Below are 16456 nucleotides of genomic sequence, written 5' to 3'. Positions count from 1 at the left end.
AGAATTGGGATAAAATTCTTCAATTAGTTAATACATCATCTATCTGTGCTAAACATTCACTAATACAGTTTAAAGTTGTGCACAGGGCTCATATGTCCAAGGATAAATTGGCTCATTTTTATTCCTATATAAATCCTATTTGTGATAGATGTCAGTCTGAAATAGTGTCTTTAACTCATATGTTCTGGTCATGTCCGCTTTTGGAAAAATATTGGAAAGATATTTTTGATATTATCTCTGCGGTATTGAACATTGATTTACAACCTCATCCTATTACTGCAATTTTTGGTTTACCAATGATGGACTCACTCTATTTAACCTCTTCCGCTTGTCGAATGATTGCATTTCTTAAACTAATGGCTAGAAGATCTATTTTGTTGAATTGGAAAGAAATAAATCCTCCTACTGTATTTCATTGGTTTTCTCAAACTATGTTATGTCTAAATTTAGAAAAAATTAGAAGTGGTGTATTTGATACTTCTATTAAATTTGAAAAGATATGGAGACCATTTATTCAATATTTTCATATGATGTAATATGACCCCGTTCCAGGCCTATTTGCTTTTCCAGTTTTGATGCTATATATGTTGAGAGGATCGGAGTTGACGACACTGATGACTTTGTATTTTTGTGAGATATTATAAATAGCCCTTTTTTTTCAATTTTTTCCTTTTTTCTTTTTTTGTTTTTTCCTTATTAGTTACTAGATTATTAGATTAGTTTTTTTGCATAATTTTTTTTCTTTTTTTCTTTTTTCTTTTTTTTATTATATATTATGATATACATAGGTTTGCCTTGTTTATTTGCAAATTGTATCGTCTATGATTTGGGAATACCCATTTATACTGTAATCATTGCTTATATATTCTTTCATGTTCAGTTGAATTGTGTATGTTTGGAATCCCATTATCTATGTACCAATTTTATTTTGTTGATATTAATAATAATAAAAAGATTGAAAAAGAAAAGAAAGACCTCCACTCAAGTTGTAGTTGTCTCAGACAAACACAACCCCACCATGCTGGCCCTCCTGATTTTACCACATACAAGCTCAATGTGGCTTGTTGGTTGTTGTATTTCACTGTTGCAAATGCCATACCCACAGGAGTTATCACTTCTCCAGTATAATTTCTTAGTTGGATATCTGCAGGCTTCAGTTCAGTATCTTTGAAGTGCCAGTCAAACTCTATTGAGAAATGACTGAAACAGCCAAACCAGTGCCTAATTCCATTTTAATTAATTTACTGTTCAATTCTAGTTTAGGCCATAGCGCTTGTCAATTGGTAGATTTCACATTATAAACCTCAAGGCTACTCAGTCCTTTGTCACTGTCATCATTATCAAACTTTTCATCACAGTATGCAGATTGGTGTTCTTTTTGAAACTGCAACTTGACTTTTTACCTTTTTCTCTTCCCTGAGCAATCCATTTAATTTTGTCTGTCCGATATGCTCTTTGTGTATGTCCTACTTTGTTGTGTTTTCTGCAAATTTCACATTTCAACCTGCACTGGTGTGGCGTATGTGAGCTTCTGCCACAACTATAACACAATTCATTGACAGGCCAGTTCCTGTTCAGATGTTGCAATTTTGTTCACACACATTTTCATTCTAGACCACAACACAATTCTGTCTCTGTCTGCTGTTTCCATTGATACAGATATTTCAACTGCTCATTTAAACGTGAGTTGTGCTTCAGTTAGAAGCTGTTTTTGAATGCTTTCTTGTAAGATTCCAACAAACAAAATGATCTCTCAGTGCATCAATAAGCCCATCACTGAACTGACTATTTCAGGCAATCTATTTAATTTAGGCACATATGCTGAAATGGACTCCCCTTCCTTTTAATTCTGCTTATAAAACCTAAAGCATTCTGTAATCAACAGTAACTTCAGTTCTAATTGTTCCTGCATTACTTTCATGATTTCAGCAAAGCTCATTTATGCCTGGTTTGATGGAGCAGTCAAACGTCTGAGCAAACTTTATGGTTTTCCACTCAATGTACTCAGCAAAACTGGTACACACACATATACATATACACATTCATACAAATTCATCCCAGTTATCTCTAGGTAATCAAACGTGTCTATCTTTCTGATGTAGCCAGCCATTTCTGCTTTTTTAATTTATAATGATTATCACCCAGTACTCACTGTTTATGAATTTGTGAATTTGTCCATTATTTTTCTTTTTTTAAAAAAAAACACAAACATCTCCTTTTCTGAAGACGTACACGCTGTGCTTTTTTAAAAACTGGAACATCTTACTGTCTTTCAACAGGTAGGTAATCGTCTTGGATTTGTTTAAAACTTCATTGCCAGTGTTACGTTTTGTAACTCCAAAACATAAAACAAATCGATAGGAAAGCAAGGGAGCCAGGAACATGAGTCTGACTTTATTTTTACTTTAAGCGAGGCACACACTTACGAGGTGGTGGTGTGATGACGTATGCCATTTACGTACCTTTACATATAACCCATAATGAATTATTTCAACGGCAAAGAATGTTTAGATCAAACAATATATTTACAGTATTACTGAAATGTTAGTGAAATATTAAATACACACCAAAAATCTCTCTACCTCTGGTGCCATCTCTAGAATACATTGGGGGAGCTATTTTTCCATTGAATTCTCTCTGACACAACAAAGAGATACTGGTAACAGAGGCAGTGGAACACAGAGCATCAGTTTATCTTCCTTTGGTAGAAGAAAGGAAGAATTAAGTGCGCAATATTTATATTTTTTCTACACCCACTTTCCTCTCAGCATTCTTCGGCCTGATTACCAATTTATCGTGTGACCCACGTCTACAAAGAACTTCACTGAGACTGAGAAATCAACCAGTAGAGGTCCGACAGTGTATCCTGCCATGCAACAATGAGCACAGATGTTTCAAATGTCCTTCCATTTCTCTATTGACAAAATAAGAAGTCTGAAACACACAGGTATCTCATTATTGCTGGTTCCCTTGGAAACTGGGCGCTATCAGTCAGCCCAATTACATCAGCCAGTATCTCATTGACCAATGTTTAAGTTCATCCACAACATCCAAAACTGTACATGCATATCTTATTCAGTATTTCTCTTTAAGTAAAACTGCATTTACATTTTACAATTAAGTAAATTAAGCATTTGCTTTACCTGCATTGCATTGTTCTGATCTTCCCCAGACATAAACTGGACTTTCACGGTAATATTTCTAGCAGATCCTTGACGGTTTGCAAAATTAAGACTCTGCGGATACACGTACAGCAAATTCCTATGGAATTAAACAAAGATCTTGTGTGAAAATTGAATATGGAGAGGTTAATGTATCAATAGCTAACTATGACGTTAGTAGGAAAGGAGCAAGAAAGTGTACAGAAGTTCCACTGCTGTTTCAGGTATCAGATCCTGTTGAATGTACAGCTAAAAGAAACCACAAGAGATAGTATTATATTTTTGAAAGTATACTTTTGATAATTTCATTTGTTCCAATCTATAGCAGTCTGTGAGACATTTAAACATTGGCTAAAAATAATGCTTTTTTTCCTTCAGATACATTTTGTGAAAATTCATTGACACAGTTGACTGGTTACTTAGCTCAATGATTCACTACTGGGAGTCAGAGGTCCCTTAGAACTGTACAAGATAGCATGCACCATTAGAAATAGGAATGTTGGCACCATAGAGATCATTAAATCGTGGCACATTTCTCCGAGATCTATACTACTGAGAATAAAATCTGGCCATCAGCTCATCTCAGCCAATATGATAACAATACTAGTATAAATGGCCTCCATGTCCCTTGCTCAGTAGGTGTGAGAATAGAACCTGAATTGCCAGAGGTGATAAGCCTTAGGGTGCAGACTCATACTTGAAGAGATAGTAGGGCCTTGACTATCAATAAAACTGCTTTCAAACGGAATGCCACATTTAGATGACAGGCTGTTGGTGGGGTAGCTCTTGTTCCAAAGCCACAAGCATGAGGCACTATAAATTTAAAAGTATTTAAGACAGATAAATATGGAGCAAATCAACTGCTTCGAATACTTAAGAAAATTGTAACTAAGGCTTTAAACTTATAAAGTATCCTGAAATAAAGTCCTAAATATAGGAAACATTCTTAAACAGCAAAACATATTGTGAAAATCACATAAAAAAAACTGCAGGTGCTGTGAACCTGAAATAATTATTACAGATGCTGGAAAGACTGAGCAAATAAGGTAGTAACTGTGGAAAGAGAAACAGTTAACGTTTCAGATCTGGGCCCCTTCAAAGAGTCCTGCAGCGGAGACATTAACTCTTTCTCTACCTACAGATACTGCCTGATCTGCTAAGTTTTCAGATACATACATTTAAAATGGATGACTGCTAGGATTCCCTTAGACCCGCTGACATTCCTACTTTGTTGAATCTTTCTTAATAGTGGTCAGGAGTCAACTGGATGAAATATATTTAAAGACCAGATATATAATCTTTTAATTCTAGCTTCAGATTCACCTATGAAACATTGATAAGTAACTGCAACAACCCCTGAGGTTGTTAATGAATAACAAGAATAGCAACATCACACAAAAAAACCCACCTTCCTGCATAAAGTTAGATGAACTATACAGTCGGAAAACAGAATCAGTGCCAGTGTATCATTGAGAAAGGGTTAAAATATACTCATATTAACATAAAATATAAACAGTATACAATTAGCACCTCTCACAGTACTTTTAACAGTCGCCATATAGTCTTCAAATACATTATGGTTTATTCAATATGGCGTATCACATTGGGCCGTGCACCTGCCAGATACATAGGCTGTGCACAAGAAATTAGGCCTGAATTGCAGGAAGAAGATCATCACCTTGTTATTTAAAAGGCCTCTCAAATAACCATGGGATTAACTTGAGGGATTGTTAGAAAGAGCTGCAAGGACTGCATGGGCATTTACTCACTGTTATAGCAAAGCATTCTACAGTTTTATTTAAAGAATGAGTAGTGATGGTCTCTCCTGGTCTCCAACACAATCTGAAAAGGAGATTATAGGAAATCTCCTCATCAAGTATAGGAAACATATTCTCCACATCCACTTTATCTAAGCCTTTCAATATTCAATAAGTTTCAATGAGATTCCACCCCCCCGTCCATTCATTTATTCAATGATATTCATCAATAGCTACTGGCGGTGAACATCTCTAATTCAAAAGATGCCAGTAGAGCACCAAATTTCTTGGTGTTCACCTGGTGGAGAATCTCACTTGGTCCCTCAACACCAGCTCCATAGCAAAGAAAGCCCAGCAGCGTCTCTACTTTCTGCGAAGGCTGAGGAAAGTCCATCTCCCACCCCCACACCTCCATCCTCATCACATTCTGCAGGGGTTGCATTGAGAGCATCCTGAGCAGCTGCATCACTGTCTGGTTCGGAAATTGCACCACCTCGGATCGCAAGACCTTGCAGCGGATAGTGAGGTCAGCTGAGAAGGTCGTTGGGGTCTCTTTTCCCGCCATGACGGACATTTACACTGCACGCTGCAAAGCAATCAGCATTATGAAGGACCCCATGCACCCCTCATACAATCCCTCCTGCCATCTGGAAAAAGGCACCAAAGCATTCTGGCTCTCACGACCAGACTATGTAACAGTTTCTTCCCCCAAGCTATCAAACTCCTCGATACCCAGAGCCTAGACTGACACCTTACTGCCCTATTGGCTTGTTTATTATTTATTGTAATGCCTGCACTGTTTTGTGCACTTTATGCAGTCCTGTGTAGGTCTGTAGTCTAGTGTAGGTTTTCTTTCTGTGTTGTTTTTTACGTAGCTCAGTCTAGTTTTTGTACTGTGTCATGTAACACGATGATCCTGAAAAAACGTTGTCTCATTTTTACTATGTATTGTACCAGCAGTTTTGGTCAAAATGACAATAAAAAAGTGACTTGACTTGAGCTTCAAACAATTAAGTTTAAGCTCATATGGTCTCCAAGAGTCCTGATGTTGAATGTGAATGTGAGAAACTATGCAATTAGTGCTAAATGAACATATTAAAAATTCGACAATTTTTGGAAATTATATGTACTAACATCTCCTCTCTTGCCATCTATAAGCCCTTTAAGATATCATTGACTTTTCCTTTACAAGTAATTTCTTCAATAATTCCAAATCCTCTTATTCAACTTTCAGATACCTGAAATTGCTGAATTTGATATTAAATCCTAAAGATTGCATCATGGCCAGACAAAAGATGAAGTGCTGCCTTCAAGCTTGCATTGGGCCTTGATGGAAAAGTGCTTTTGGAGGAAGGGGAAGTCTGGAAGGGAATCTGATGTTGGAACTTGTTAAAGACAGTAGCGATCACAAAGGTTATGCAGACATATTGTAGATATTAGACATGGACAATGTGATTTTGCTGTGATCCACATGGTAAATTAACGTTGTAGCACTCACCATCTAAAATCAGGTATGATAAATGGTAATGAATGCCAGTGAAGGCAAGAACTAGGGGAATTCTATCTCTGTTCTGTCCAGAGTAAAGAAGGTTACAGGCATAGGAAATACAGATTGTCCACCGATTTTCTGGAAGCTGATGGTTCAGCACCTCCTTTGGCTGAAATTATGAGGCCAAGTATCGCTCATTTTTCAGGAAATGCCAGTTAGATGAGGTGAATGCTGGCAATTCTGTACAAAGATTCATTAAAGAGTTTAACATAAAGGATGTTCTTTGTTTCATTGCTCGAAGGTGGGAGAAGGTAGAACCTTCAACACTAAAGAATGGCCAGGTTAAGTTGTGGCCTGGCTTGATATCTGATAATATGCTTGAAGAAAACCTTGACGATGACTTTACAGGATCTCATGTGCCAAAGGAGAAAGAAATCGTTCATGATTTGCTTGCGTATGCAAAAAAAAATGCTACAGAACTTGCTTTCAAAGATATAGCAAGCAGCTTTAACAAAGAAAATCTAGGGAGTGAATGATCGTCCACGATGAAACACCTGTTGTGCATCACCTTATGGACTCGGGAATTATAGACAGTGATCTGAATGCTGATAAAAACATGGCAAGTGTTAAAGATAGCAGCGGAGATGATAAAATGGACGAAACTGGAAGATTTATTATTGACAAGTTAATTGAGTTGTTGGGTTATTTAATCTAAGGGTTAGAGAAACGTACCTTCATGACGGAACAAGACCTAATGAATTTGTATTTGATGCAGGGACAATTACACAGGGAGAGACCAAAACACAAGAAACAACTTCACCTGGATGATATGTTTAAAAAGATAACGAAGAAGCAATATTCTTTGTAAGCACAGTAATTAATAAATTTACATTTATTTTTTGTTCAATTAAGAATCCTTTTAAAGCTTCTACTGTCCATTTACGCCTTTATTATTGCATGACCTCTTTTAATCCGGCAAAAACGTTAATCTGGCAAAGTTCAGAAACCAAGGGTGCCGGAAAACCGGTGATCAACCTGTAAATACCATGCAGTCCGGAGCACTGTCCACTATGGAAGAAGGGAAACCACAGTTCAGGAAAAAGGAAGGGATCTCAGAAGAACAAAAGAACAATCTAATTGTGGGATGTTAAATCTCTAGACTCAGAATAAAACCTTTTTTTAAGATTGAGTAACAACCATTATGCTTACACTCTATTTACACATCAGTATGTTGACTTTACTGGCGGTAACTCCACTATGGATTTAACCCCAGTTCAATATGAACCTGTTTAATCATCAACTAGAAGACTGAAATGGTCAATAAATGGAGGTACTGTATATAAAGGACTTGGCTAGAAAGTGCACTGTCAAATATTGTGAAAAAATGAAAATGCTCTTTATGGCATACCTTATTTTACTTCTGACCCATTATTCTATTCAAATACCAGTAAACAATTCTGGCTCAGAACCCGCTTCTAGATTTGCAATGCTGGATGATGTGAGGATTTTAGCCAATGGACTGCTTCAGTTGGGACATGGTCTAAGAGATTTTGTCCAGAAAACTAAAGATCAAGTGAATGAAATACTTGAAAAAATTAATATTTTCGACAGATCCTTCACTGAACTCTCAAAGGAAACCAATGGGATCAAACATAATGAACAGGAACTGAAAAAACACACTGCAATTCTACAAGCCAAAAATGATGAGCTAAAAACTATGTCACTTGATATCAAAGAAAAATTAAACAGCATCGTGGAGAATCAAACTTTTCTAGAAACAAAAGTAGAAGGTCTGGAAGACAAATTATACAAACTCAATGAAATCAAATCAGAAATATTGGAAATAAAGAAGATCCCATCTCTAACAGTAAGTAGATTTTTATACAAAAATTGTGAAATCTGCAATTTACTATCCAATTACCTCAGTCAAGTGGTCTCCATCTTGAGCTAAGAAACAATTCTCCATGTTCCCATTTAGTGAACCCTTGCTAGAAAGTTCATTTGTGGATACTAGATGCGAAGAGAGCAAGTTGGTTGCAAACCCACTCGGTCAAATAACTTTATCTAAATTCACATTGAAAAATAGTCAATCGTGTGAATTACAGGAAGTCAAAAAATTTGCAATAAATTGGAAAAAGATCAATGTAAGGTGTAAACTTTCCATTGTGTGCATCCAGGTGTAAAGTATCTCCAAAAAGTTCCTGTAAAATTTTGTACTTCCTTTCATCACCAGCAAGTATGCTGAATAATATTAATATGTGTTATTACACTCACATTAAACACAAGAATAACCTTCTAAAGATAGAATTATTAAAAACTAATGATTCTATAACATTTTGCCTCTTCCTTAAAAGGAAGTACCACACTTCCATTTGACAAAGCGTAACTTTTCCTAACAGATATGGGGGCTTGTGTCAAAGATCACACGCACTGATCTGTGTCAGATCCTTACATGGTGCAGTTTACTGGATTCTTCAGAGTAGCGCACAAATATTGTTTGGGGAATAACAATGTTTGAATACTGATTAACATGTAACATTACCCTGCAGTATACTTACCCTACTGTAATAAACAAAATTCTCAAAACAGAAGGTGATCTCTGTGTAGTACTGAGATGAGATAGTTTATAGGTTCACTATACTACTTTATGTTGTAGCACTGCAGAATATTATGCAAATGCAATACATACCATGCTACTTCTTGAAGGGATCTTGTGTAATTATTTATGCAAAATTAAATCAACAAACAGCTCATCATAGAAACTGTTTTGTGCTGGAAAAGGCATATTAAAAGCATTGAAGTGCGATAGACAAAAACACTTTAATTATCATATTTAAAAAATGATGTTAAGGCTAACACTAAACACTATGTATTGTCCGGACCAGGTCAGAGTACTGGCAGTGTGGGTGTGAATGCAATGTGTGAGGTGGTAATTGGATCCTGGAGGAGAATGCCCAGTGTTATTTGAGAAAACAAGGGGTTACAAATGAGAAAGGTTGTCATCTAAAGGAGACATATGTAGATATAAATTTTAAAGTGGTCCTACCTTTACGTTTTCTATCACTAATGGGTTTAATTGTGTGAATTTAGCACTTCCTTTCAATCAAGCACCACTTAAGCAAAGGACCCTGAAGGATTTGAGAACCTTCAGAAAATTTTACTTATATGATCATATAAACATTGCTGTACCTTAAAAACAAAAACCTAGAAATTATAATTCGAAACTAAATTTAGTTAAAATAGTCATTGGGAAGTTTAGTACAGAAATTTATTGTTATTTACTCTGAGTATTATTTTATTGATTTTACTCCACTAGGTTCTTATTGAAGAACAAACCAAAAATATCAAAAGCCTGATCAATACTTTACAGAAGCAACACAGTAACCTGGACAAGCAAAGCCTTCAAATACAGAAACTGGAAGAAAAGTAATTCTCAAAGGCATTTTTCTCTCAAAGAAATAAAACTCTAAAATTGCTTTGTCACATTTAGGAGATTATTGAACGGGGCAGAACTGTCAAAATATTGATAATAAGAACAATTTCACACCAATAGCCAGCTTCAATCCCACACTAGAGTTTACATGGTATCTTGACTAATAATTGGCTTTGCCAAAACGTACAGACCAGCAAAGCCCTGTGTCCAAGTCCCAGATTATACGTTGTCTGGTGATACAGGAAAGTACAACTATCCTCAGTGATTGTGTACATCATACGAAAGATGATCAAGATTAGAAATTCTGCTGCTCTCATTCAGCCAGTCAATAATCATGAGCAAGATGCACAAGGAAGCATGTCTAATCTATTTTAAAAAGGTGCAAGGTCAAAAGCCAAACTTGATGGCCATTTAAGTCAGAAAACCTACGAGCTATAAAGAATGTGCTTAAAAGGCACTTTTTCTAAAATATAAACAATTACGCAGAGCATTACTTTAGGCTTAGGACATCTGTCTTGAAAGATGCACCCACATTAAATTCTTAGCATTATGTTGATGAATTTGGCAGTAGAGCCAGAACTCTGATAAAAATAAAGGAAAGGTTAAAAGATTGTTGGAGAAGCAACATTTGTCACAAAATTGTTTTTTATATTAATTTTTTTGAGTTCCCACACTACAACAGAAAAAAACACCAACAAAATGGAGATTTATAAAGTGCAAAACAAAAATGTCTAATATACAATTCATAACAATACAAAAAAACATCCAAAATAAAATCATATATAGTATCCTCCCCACCCTTCCACTACAAAACTCCAAGCCAACCATTACTATGTAAAGTTAATCAGAGCTTTTGTCACCACATAGCTGTAAATATAAAAAGTATAATGCCTACTACCTAAACTATAATATATTTCACATCAAAAAAAAGTAGAACTTAACCAGAAAAAAAAGCTGAAAGTAAGGGATTGTAGTACAAAAAAAAAGGATAAATCTTTAATCTAAAGAGGAATTGTGAAAATATTCAAAAGGTCCCCACACCTTATGAAAATTTATGTCCGAATTAAGAAGTGAATAATGAATCTTTTCAAGGTCGAAGCAGGACATAATGTTTCTAAGCCATTTCAAGTCAAGTCAAGTCACTTTTTTGTCATTTCGACCATAACTGCTGGTACAGTACACAGTAAAAATGAGACAACTTATTTTCAGGATCATCGTGTTACATGACACAGTACAAAAACTAGACTGAACTACGTAAAAAAAAACACACAGAGAAAGCTACACTAGACTACAGACCTACACAGGACTGCATAAAGTGCACAAAAACAGTGCAGGCATTACAATAAATAATAAACAGGACAATAGGGCAAGATGTCAGTCCAGGCTTCAGGTATTGAGGAGTCTGATAGCTTGGGGGAAGAAACTGTTACATAGTCTGCTCGTGAGAGCCCGAATGCTTTGGAGCCTTTTCCCAGAGGGCAGGAGGGAGAAGAGATTGTATGAGGGGTGCATGGGGTCCTTCATAATGCTGTTTGCTTTGCGGATGCAGCGTGTAGTGTAAATGTCCGAGATGGCGGGAAGAGAGACCATGATGATCTTCTCAGCTGACCTCACTATCCGCTGCAAAGTCTTGCGATCTGAGATGGTGCAATTTCCGAACGAGGCAGCAATGCAGCTGCTCAGGATGCTCTCAATACAACTCCTGTAGAATGTGATGAGGATGGGGGTGGGAAATGGACTTTCCTCAGTCTTTGCAAAAAGTAGAGACGCTGCTGAGCTTTCTTTGCTATGGAGCTGGTGTTGAGGGACCAGGTGAGATTCTCTGTCAGGTGAACACCAAGAAATCTGGTTCTCTTTATGATCTCTAGCCGTTGATGTTCAGCGGGGAGTGGTTGCTCCATGCTCTCCTGAAGTCAACAACCATCTCTTTTGTTTTGTTCACATTAAGAGGCAGGTTGTTGGCTCTGCACCAGTCCGTTAGCCGCTGCACCTCCTCTCTGTATGCTGACTTGTCGTTCTTGCTGATGAGACCCACCACGGTTGTGTCATCGGCGAACTTGATGATATGGTTCGAGCTGTGTGTTGCAGCACAGTCGTGGGTCAGCAGAGTGAACAGCAGTGGACTGAGCACGCAGCCCTGGGGAGCCCCCGTGCTCAGTGTGATGGTGTTGGAGATGCTGCTCCTGATCAGGACTGACTGAGGTCTCCCAGTCAGGAAGTCTAGGATCCAGTTGCGGAGGGAGGCGTTCAGGCCCAGTAGGCTCAGCTTTCCAATCAGTTTCTGAGGGATGATTGTGTTGAATGCTGAACTGAAGTCTATGAACAGCATTGTGCATGAGTGGGTGAGGCAACATCTCTCTACCTAAGGAGATCTAAGTGTCTAGCCAAAAGAGATGCAAAAGAAAGTGTTCAATGTTTAGTTGGACTCAAATGCATTTCAACTTCACCCAAGGTGCCAAAAAGAGCAATCAAAGGGTTAAGTTCTAAATGGGATAAAGTTAAAAAAAATCTCTCCAAAATTTCTTCAGACTAGGACAGGCCCAATACATATGAATAAGAGAAGCCTCGAGCCCTTTACACTTATCACAGAAGAAACTAATATCAGGAGAGAACCGTGATAATTTAGTTTTAGACATATAAGCCCTATGTACAACCATAAAATGCAAAAGGCAATGGCGAGAAAATAAAGAGGTTGAGTTAACTGATTTAAGAATTGAATCCCAAACCTCGTCGAACAAAGAGATATTTAAATCATACTCCCAGGCAGTTCTGATTTTATCAAAGGGGACATGGCTCAAGGGCACTAACTTATCGCAAATAGTAGATATTAAACCTTTGCCCAATGTGTTCATACAAAGAAACAAGTCTACAACATTTTTCTCGGGAAGGTTTGATATTAAAGGGTTAATAAAATGTCTGATTTGAAGATGTCTAAAGCAATGAGTAATAGGTAGGTTAAACTTTGCAGACAGTTGTTCAAAAGTTGCAAAACGATTATCAATGAAAAGATTTTCAAAGCGCCTAATGCCCTTTCTGTACCAGTCATGAAATGTTAAGTCTTGCATAAAAGGTTGAAAAAGATAGGACTAGAAAGAGAGAAATCGTGAAGGCTATTATATTTTCTGAACTGAGCCTACAAAGTATGTCTAACAAGAGGATTAACAATTAGTCAAGGCAAATGACAAGATTCTGTACTATTAATATAAGAGCCTCAATCAAGGATTAGTTCACTCTGTAAAAAAGTGAGCAGATAATCTGCAGAAGAGAGGGCAAATAAATACAGTAGGCATTTTTGACAGGAAGTGGTAGCTTTTAGGTAAAATCAAAGGAAAAAGGCTTTCATTTGGGGAGAGGAAGAGGGGGGAGGTGGAGGGAGAAACCAAAAGGAGGAGAATCTGCAATCAACAGGACACAGCAGAAGAGATCCATGTCACTGTCCCTCAGAGGATAAGCCTCGGTCATCTCAAGAAACAGACTGCAACTATCATTGTTGTGATGCTTTGCTTCTCTGTCCAGGACACATCTTGTTTAATAAATCTGGTATGCAAATAAAAATACACTTGTCTCCATTGTCGTTTGCTACACTCATAAACCAGTCTCTTTTGTTTGTTAAATTAATTATGGCTTGGCAAATCTTACCATGCCTTTGCCTGTTGATAGATCGAAAGAGCTAAATGCATTGTAAATTGGATCAATTCTGATTCCGATATTTAATCTTTTTTTTTAATAAACGTAAATCTTCTGACTTATTGCAATGCATTTAATAATGAAAGAAAATACAACAAATCTCCAACTATGATGCAATGTCAAATGCTGCCTATTAATGCTCCTTTGGATGTTTTGGAAGTGCTATATATGTGCTCCAAACTAAGTGCAATACAAACACAATGGCAGTAGTATGGTTGTACAGCAGTTAATATTGCTCTCTTTTGGCTCCAATGACCTGGGGCTTAATGTGCAGGTCCAGGCATCTAGTTCCTTTGCTAGCTTTCCTTAAAAACAAACTCACACTACTGTTCAGATTTAAACATGTCCACCTAAATAGGGTAAATTTCCCTTTGAGTTGTTAATTATTACATTGTGCAATCCATGTTATTATGCATATTATATCATCATAAAACCGCTTATTCAATGATCTACAAATACGAAAGCAGCTTTAATGGTATATGAAAGTCACAAATATTAGCATACAAAAACATCACAGCCAATCTTTTCTCCACCACATCATTTCTCTGCACTTTCCCCAAGCCCTCAATACCTTCAATGTCCTTAAGACAACAATGTGAATTGTTAAAAGGCAGCTACTGACTCCAGAGATCTCTGAGCTAGGAGATTGCAGAGATTCAGTATTCCCAGATAGAAAATAAACCTTCCTTTATTTCAGTCCATAATGACCGCTCTTTGTTTTGAGACTGCAAGCCCAAATTCTGGACTCTTTTCCAAGCTGGAAAATCTTCCATGTAGTTTCCTCTAATTTTATACATTCTGTACATTTCAAAGATGTATTTCATTGTTCTAAATTCTAGACAATAGAGTTCTGGTCTATTTGATCTCTCCTTTCATGACTGAACCTCCATTACAAGACTAAGTCTGGTAAATATTTTTTACACTCACTCTTACATCAAGTGCATCCTCTTGGTTATATCACACTGGAATATTCCACATGTGATATAACCAAGGTCCCATTTAATTGTAGTTCATGTTTTAGCAGTTGTTACCTAATGAAAGTGCCTTCATTAAAAGTCTGCTCAAGTATAAAATTAAAACCTAACACAAGCTCAATTTGTCCATGGTCCTAGCACAGGAGGGCTTGAGTTGGAAGGAGAGACTGGATAGGATGGGGCTTACCCGGGAGTTGTAAGGAGAGACTGGATAGGATGGGACTTACCCTGGAGTTGTAAGGAGAGACTGGATAGGATGGGACTTACCCTGGAGTTGTAAGGAGAGACTGGATAGGATGGGACTTACCCTGGAGTTGTAAGGAGAGACTGGATAGGATGGGACTTACCCTGGAGTTGTAAGGAGAGACTGGATAGGATGGGACTTACCCTGGAGTTGTAAGGAGAGACTGGATAAGATGGGACTTACCCTGGAGTTGTAAGGAGAGACTGGATAGGATGGGACTTAACCTGGAGTTGTAAGGAGAGACTGGATAAGATGGGACTTACCCTGGAGTTGTAAGGAGAGACTGGATAGGATGGGACTTACCCTGGAGTTGTAAGGAGAGACTGGATAGGATGGGGCTTACCCTGGAGTTGTAAGGAGAGACTGGATAGGATGGGACTTAACCTGGAGTTGTAAGGAGAGACTGGATAAGATGGGACTTACCCTGGAGTTGTAAGGAGAGACTGGATAGGATGGGACTTACCCTGGAGTTGTAAGGAGAGACTGGATAGGATGGGGCTTACCCGGGAGTTGTAAGGAGAGACTGGATAGGATGGGGCTTACCCGGGAGTTGTAAGGAGAGACTGGATAGGATGGGATTTACCTTGGAGCAAAGGAGGCTATAGGGTGGCTGAACAGAGGTTTATAAAATCATGAGGGGCAGAGATTTTATGCAAAATTAGCTGCAGGATCATAGAACATAAAACACTACAACACAGTATGGGCTCTTCTGTCCATAATGTTGTGCTGACCTTTATAAACTTATTCCATAATTAATCTAACCCTTCACTCCTACGCATCCTTCTATTTTTCTTTCATCCATGTGTCTATCGAAGTGTATCTGCCTCTTTCAGCACCCCTGGCAGGGAGTTCAAAGCACTCACCACTTTCTGCGTATAAAGCCTATCCCTGACATCTTCCCAAAATTTTCCTTAACTCACCCTAAACAGATGCCCTCTGGTATTAGCCACTACCACCTTGGGAAAAGTCACCTCTCATCCTCCCTCAAAGAGAACGGTCACAGCTCACTCAACCTTTCCACATTAAGACACACTCTCTAATCCAGAGAGCATCCTGGTAGATCTCCACTGCACCCACTCTAAAACTTCCACATCCTTCCTATAATGAGGCAACCAGAGTTGAACACAATACTCCAAGTGTGATCTAACCAGAGTTTCATAGAGTTGTAACATAACGCTATGGCTCTTGAACTCAATCACTTGACTACTGAAAGTCAACACACCATTCTTCATTTAAACCGTCCTGTCAACTTGTGCAGCAGCTTCGAGGGATCTATGGACGTGGACCCCAAGATCTCTCTGTTCTTCCACACCGCTAAGAATCCTGCCAATAATCTTGTACTCTGCCTTTAATCTGACAAACTAATTACATTCTGCATCAGGAACATGTTTTATATTTTGCTATTAATTTTAGGGGGAATTTGTACAGACATCTAGTATAGATCTAATGAATCAGCAGATTTTAATCAACCCTTGGCAACCTCATAAGATGGCTTTGGTTCACAGGAAGGTCAAATGTTTATATTAACATGTCTTTAAAAAAACCATCTCAGTAAATTATATCCATGTCAACTTGAGTCTGTTTGTTAGGAAACAGTGTGGAGGTGGTGGCTGCAGAGACAGCAGTGAAGTTAGATCTACACAATTGCTCTCGAACATTCCCATGGAAACAAGTGCATATATGCACAAATGAAGATGATGAGAATCATTTT

At 37.7% G+C, this 16456-nt stretch overlaps 2 protein-coding genes across 5 annotated transcripts in view; one reads left to right on the top strand and one right to left on the bottom strand.

Moving 5' to 3' along the window:
* The window catches only part of usp1 (ubiquitin specific peptidase 1), a 217108-nt gene that overhangs the window by 137470 nt on the left and 63182 nt on the right, over nt 1–16456 (top strand). The window lies entirely within an intron of this gene.
* Nucleotides 1–16456, bottom strand: part of dock7 (dedicator of cytokinesis 7) — a 182299-nt gene that overhangs the window by 107777 nt on the left and 58066 nt on the right. For all 4 annotated transcript variants that reach the window (XM_059984429.1, XM_059984426.1, XM_059984427.1 and 1 more), the window contains exon 15: nt 3144–3261. In XM_059984429.1, the coding sequence (XP_059840412.1) occupies nt 3144–3261 (118 nt within the window). The remainder of the gene's footprint in view (nt 1–3143; nt 3262–16456) is intronic.

The sequence above is a fragment of the Hypanus sabinus genome, chromosome 11, assembly GCF_030144855.1.
Source record: "Hypanus sabinus isolate sHypSab1 chromosome 11, sHypSab1.hap1, whole genome shotgun sequence".
Lineage (NCBI taxonomy): Eukaryota > Metazoa > Chordata > Chondrichthyes > Myliobatiformes > Dasyatidae > Hypanus > Hypanus sabinus.
This window is presented reverse-complemented; position numbering and strand designations above follow the sequence as displayed.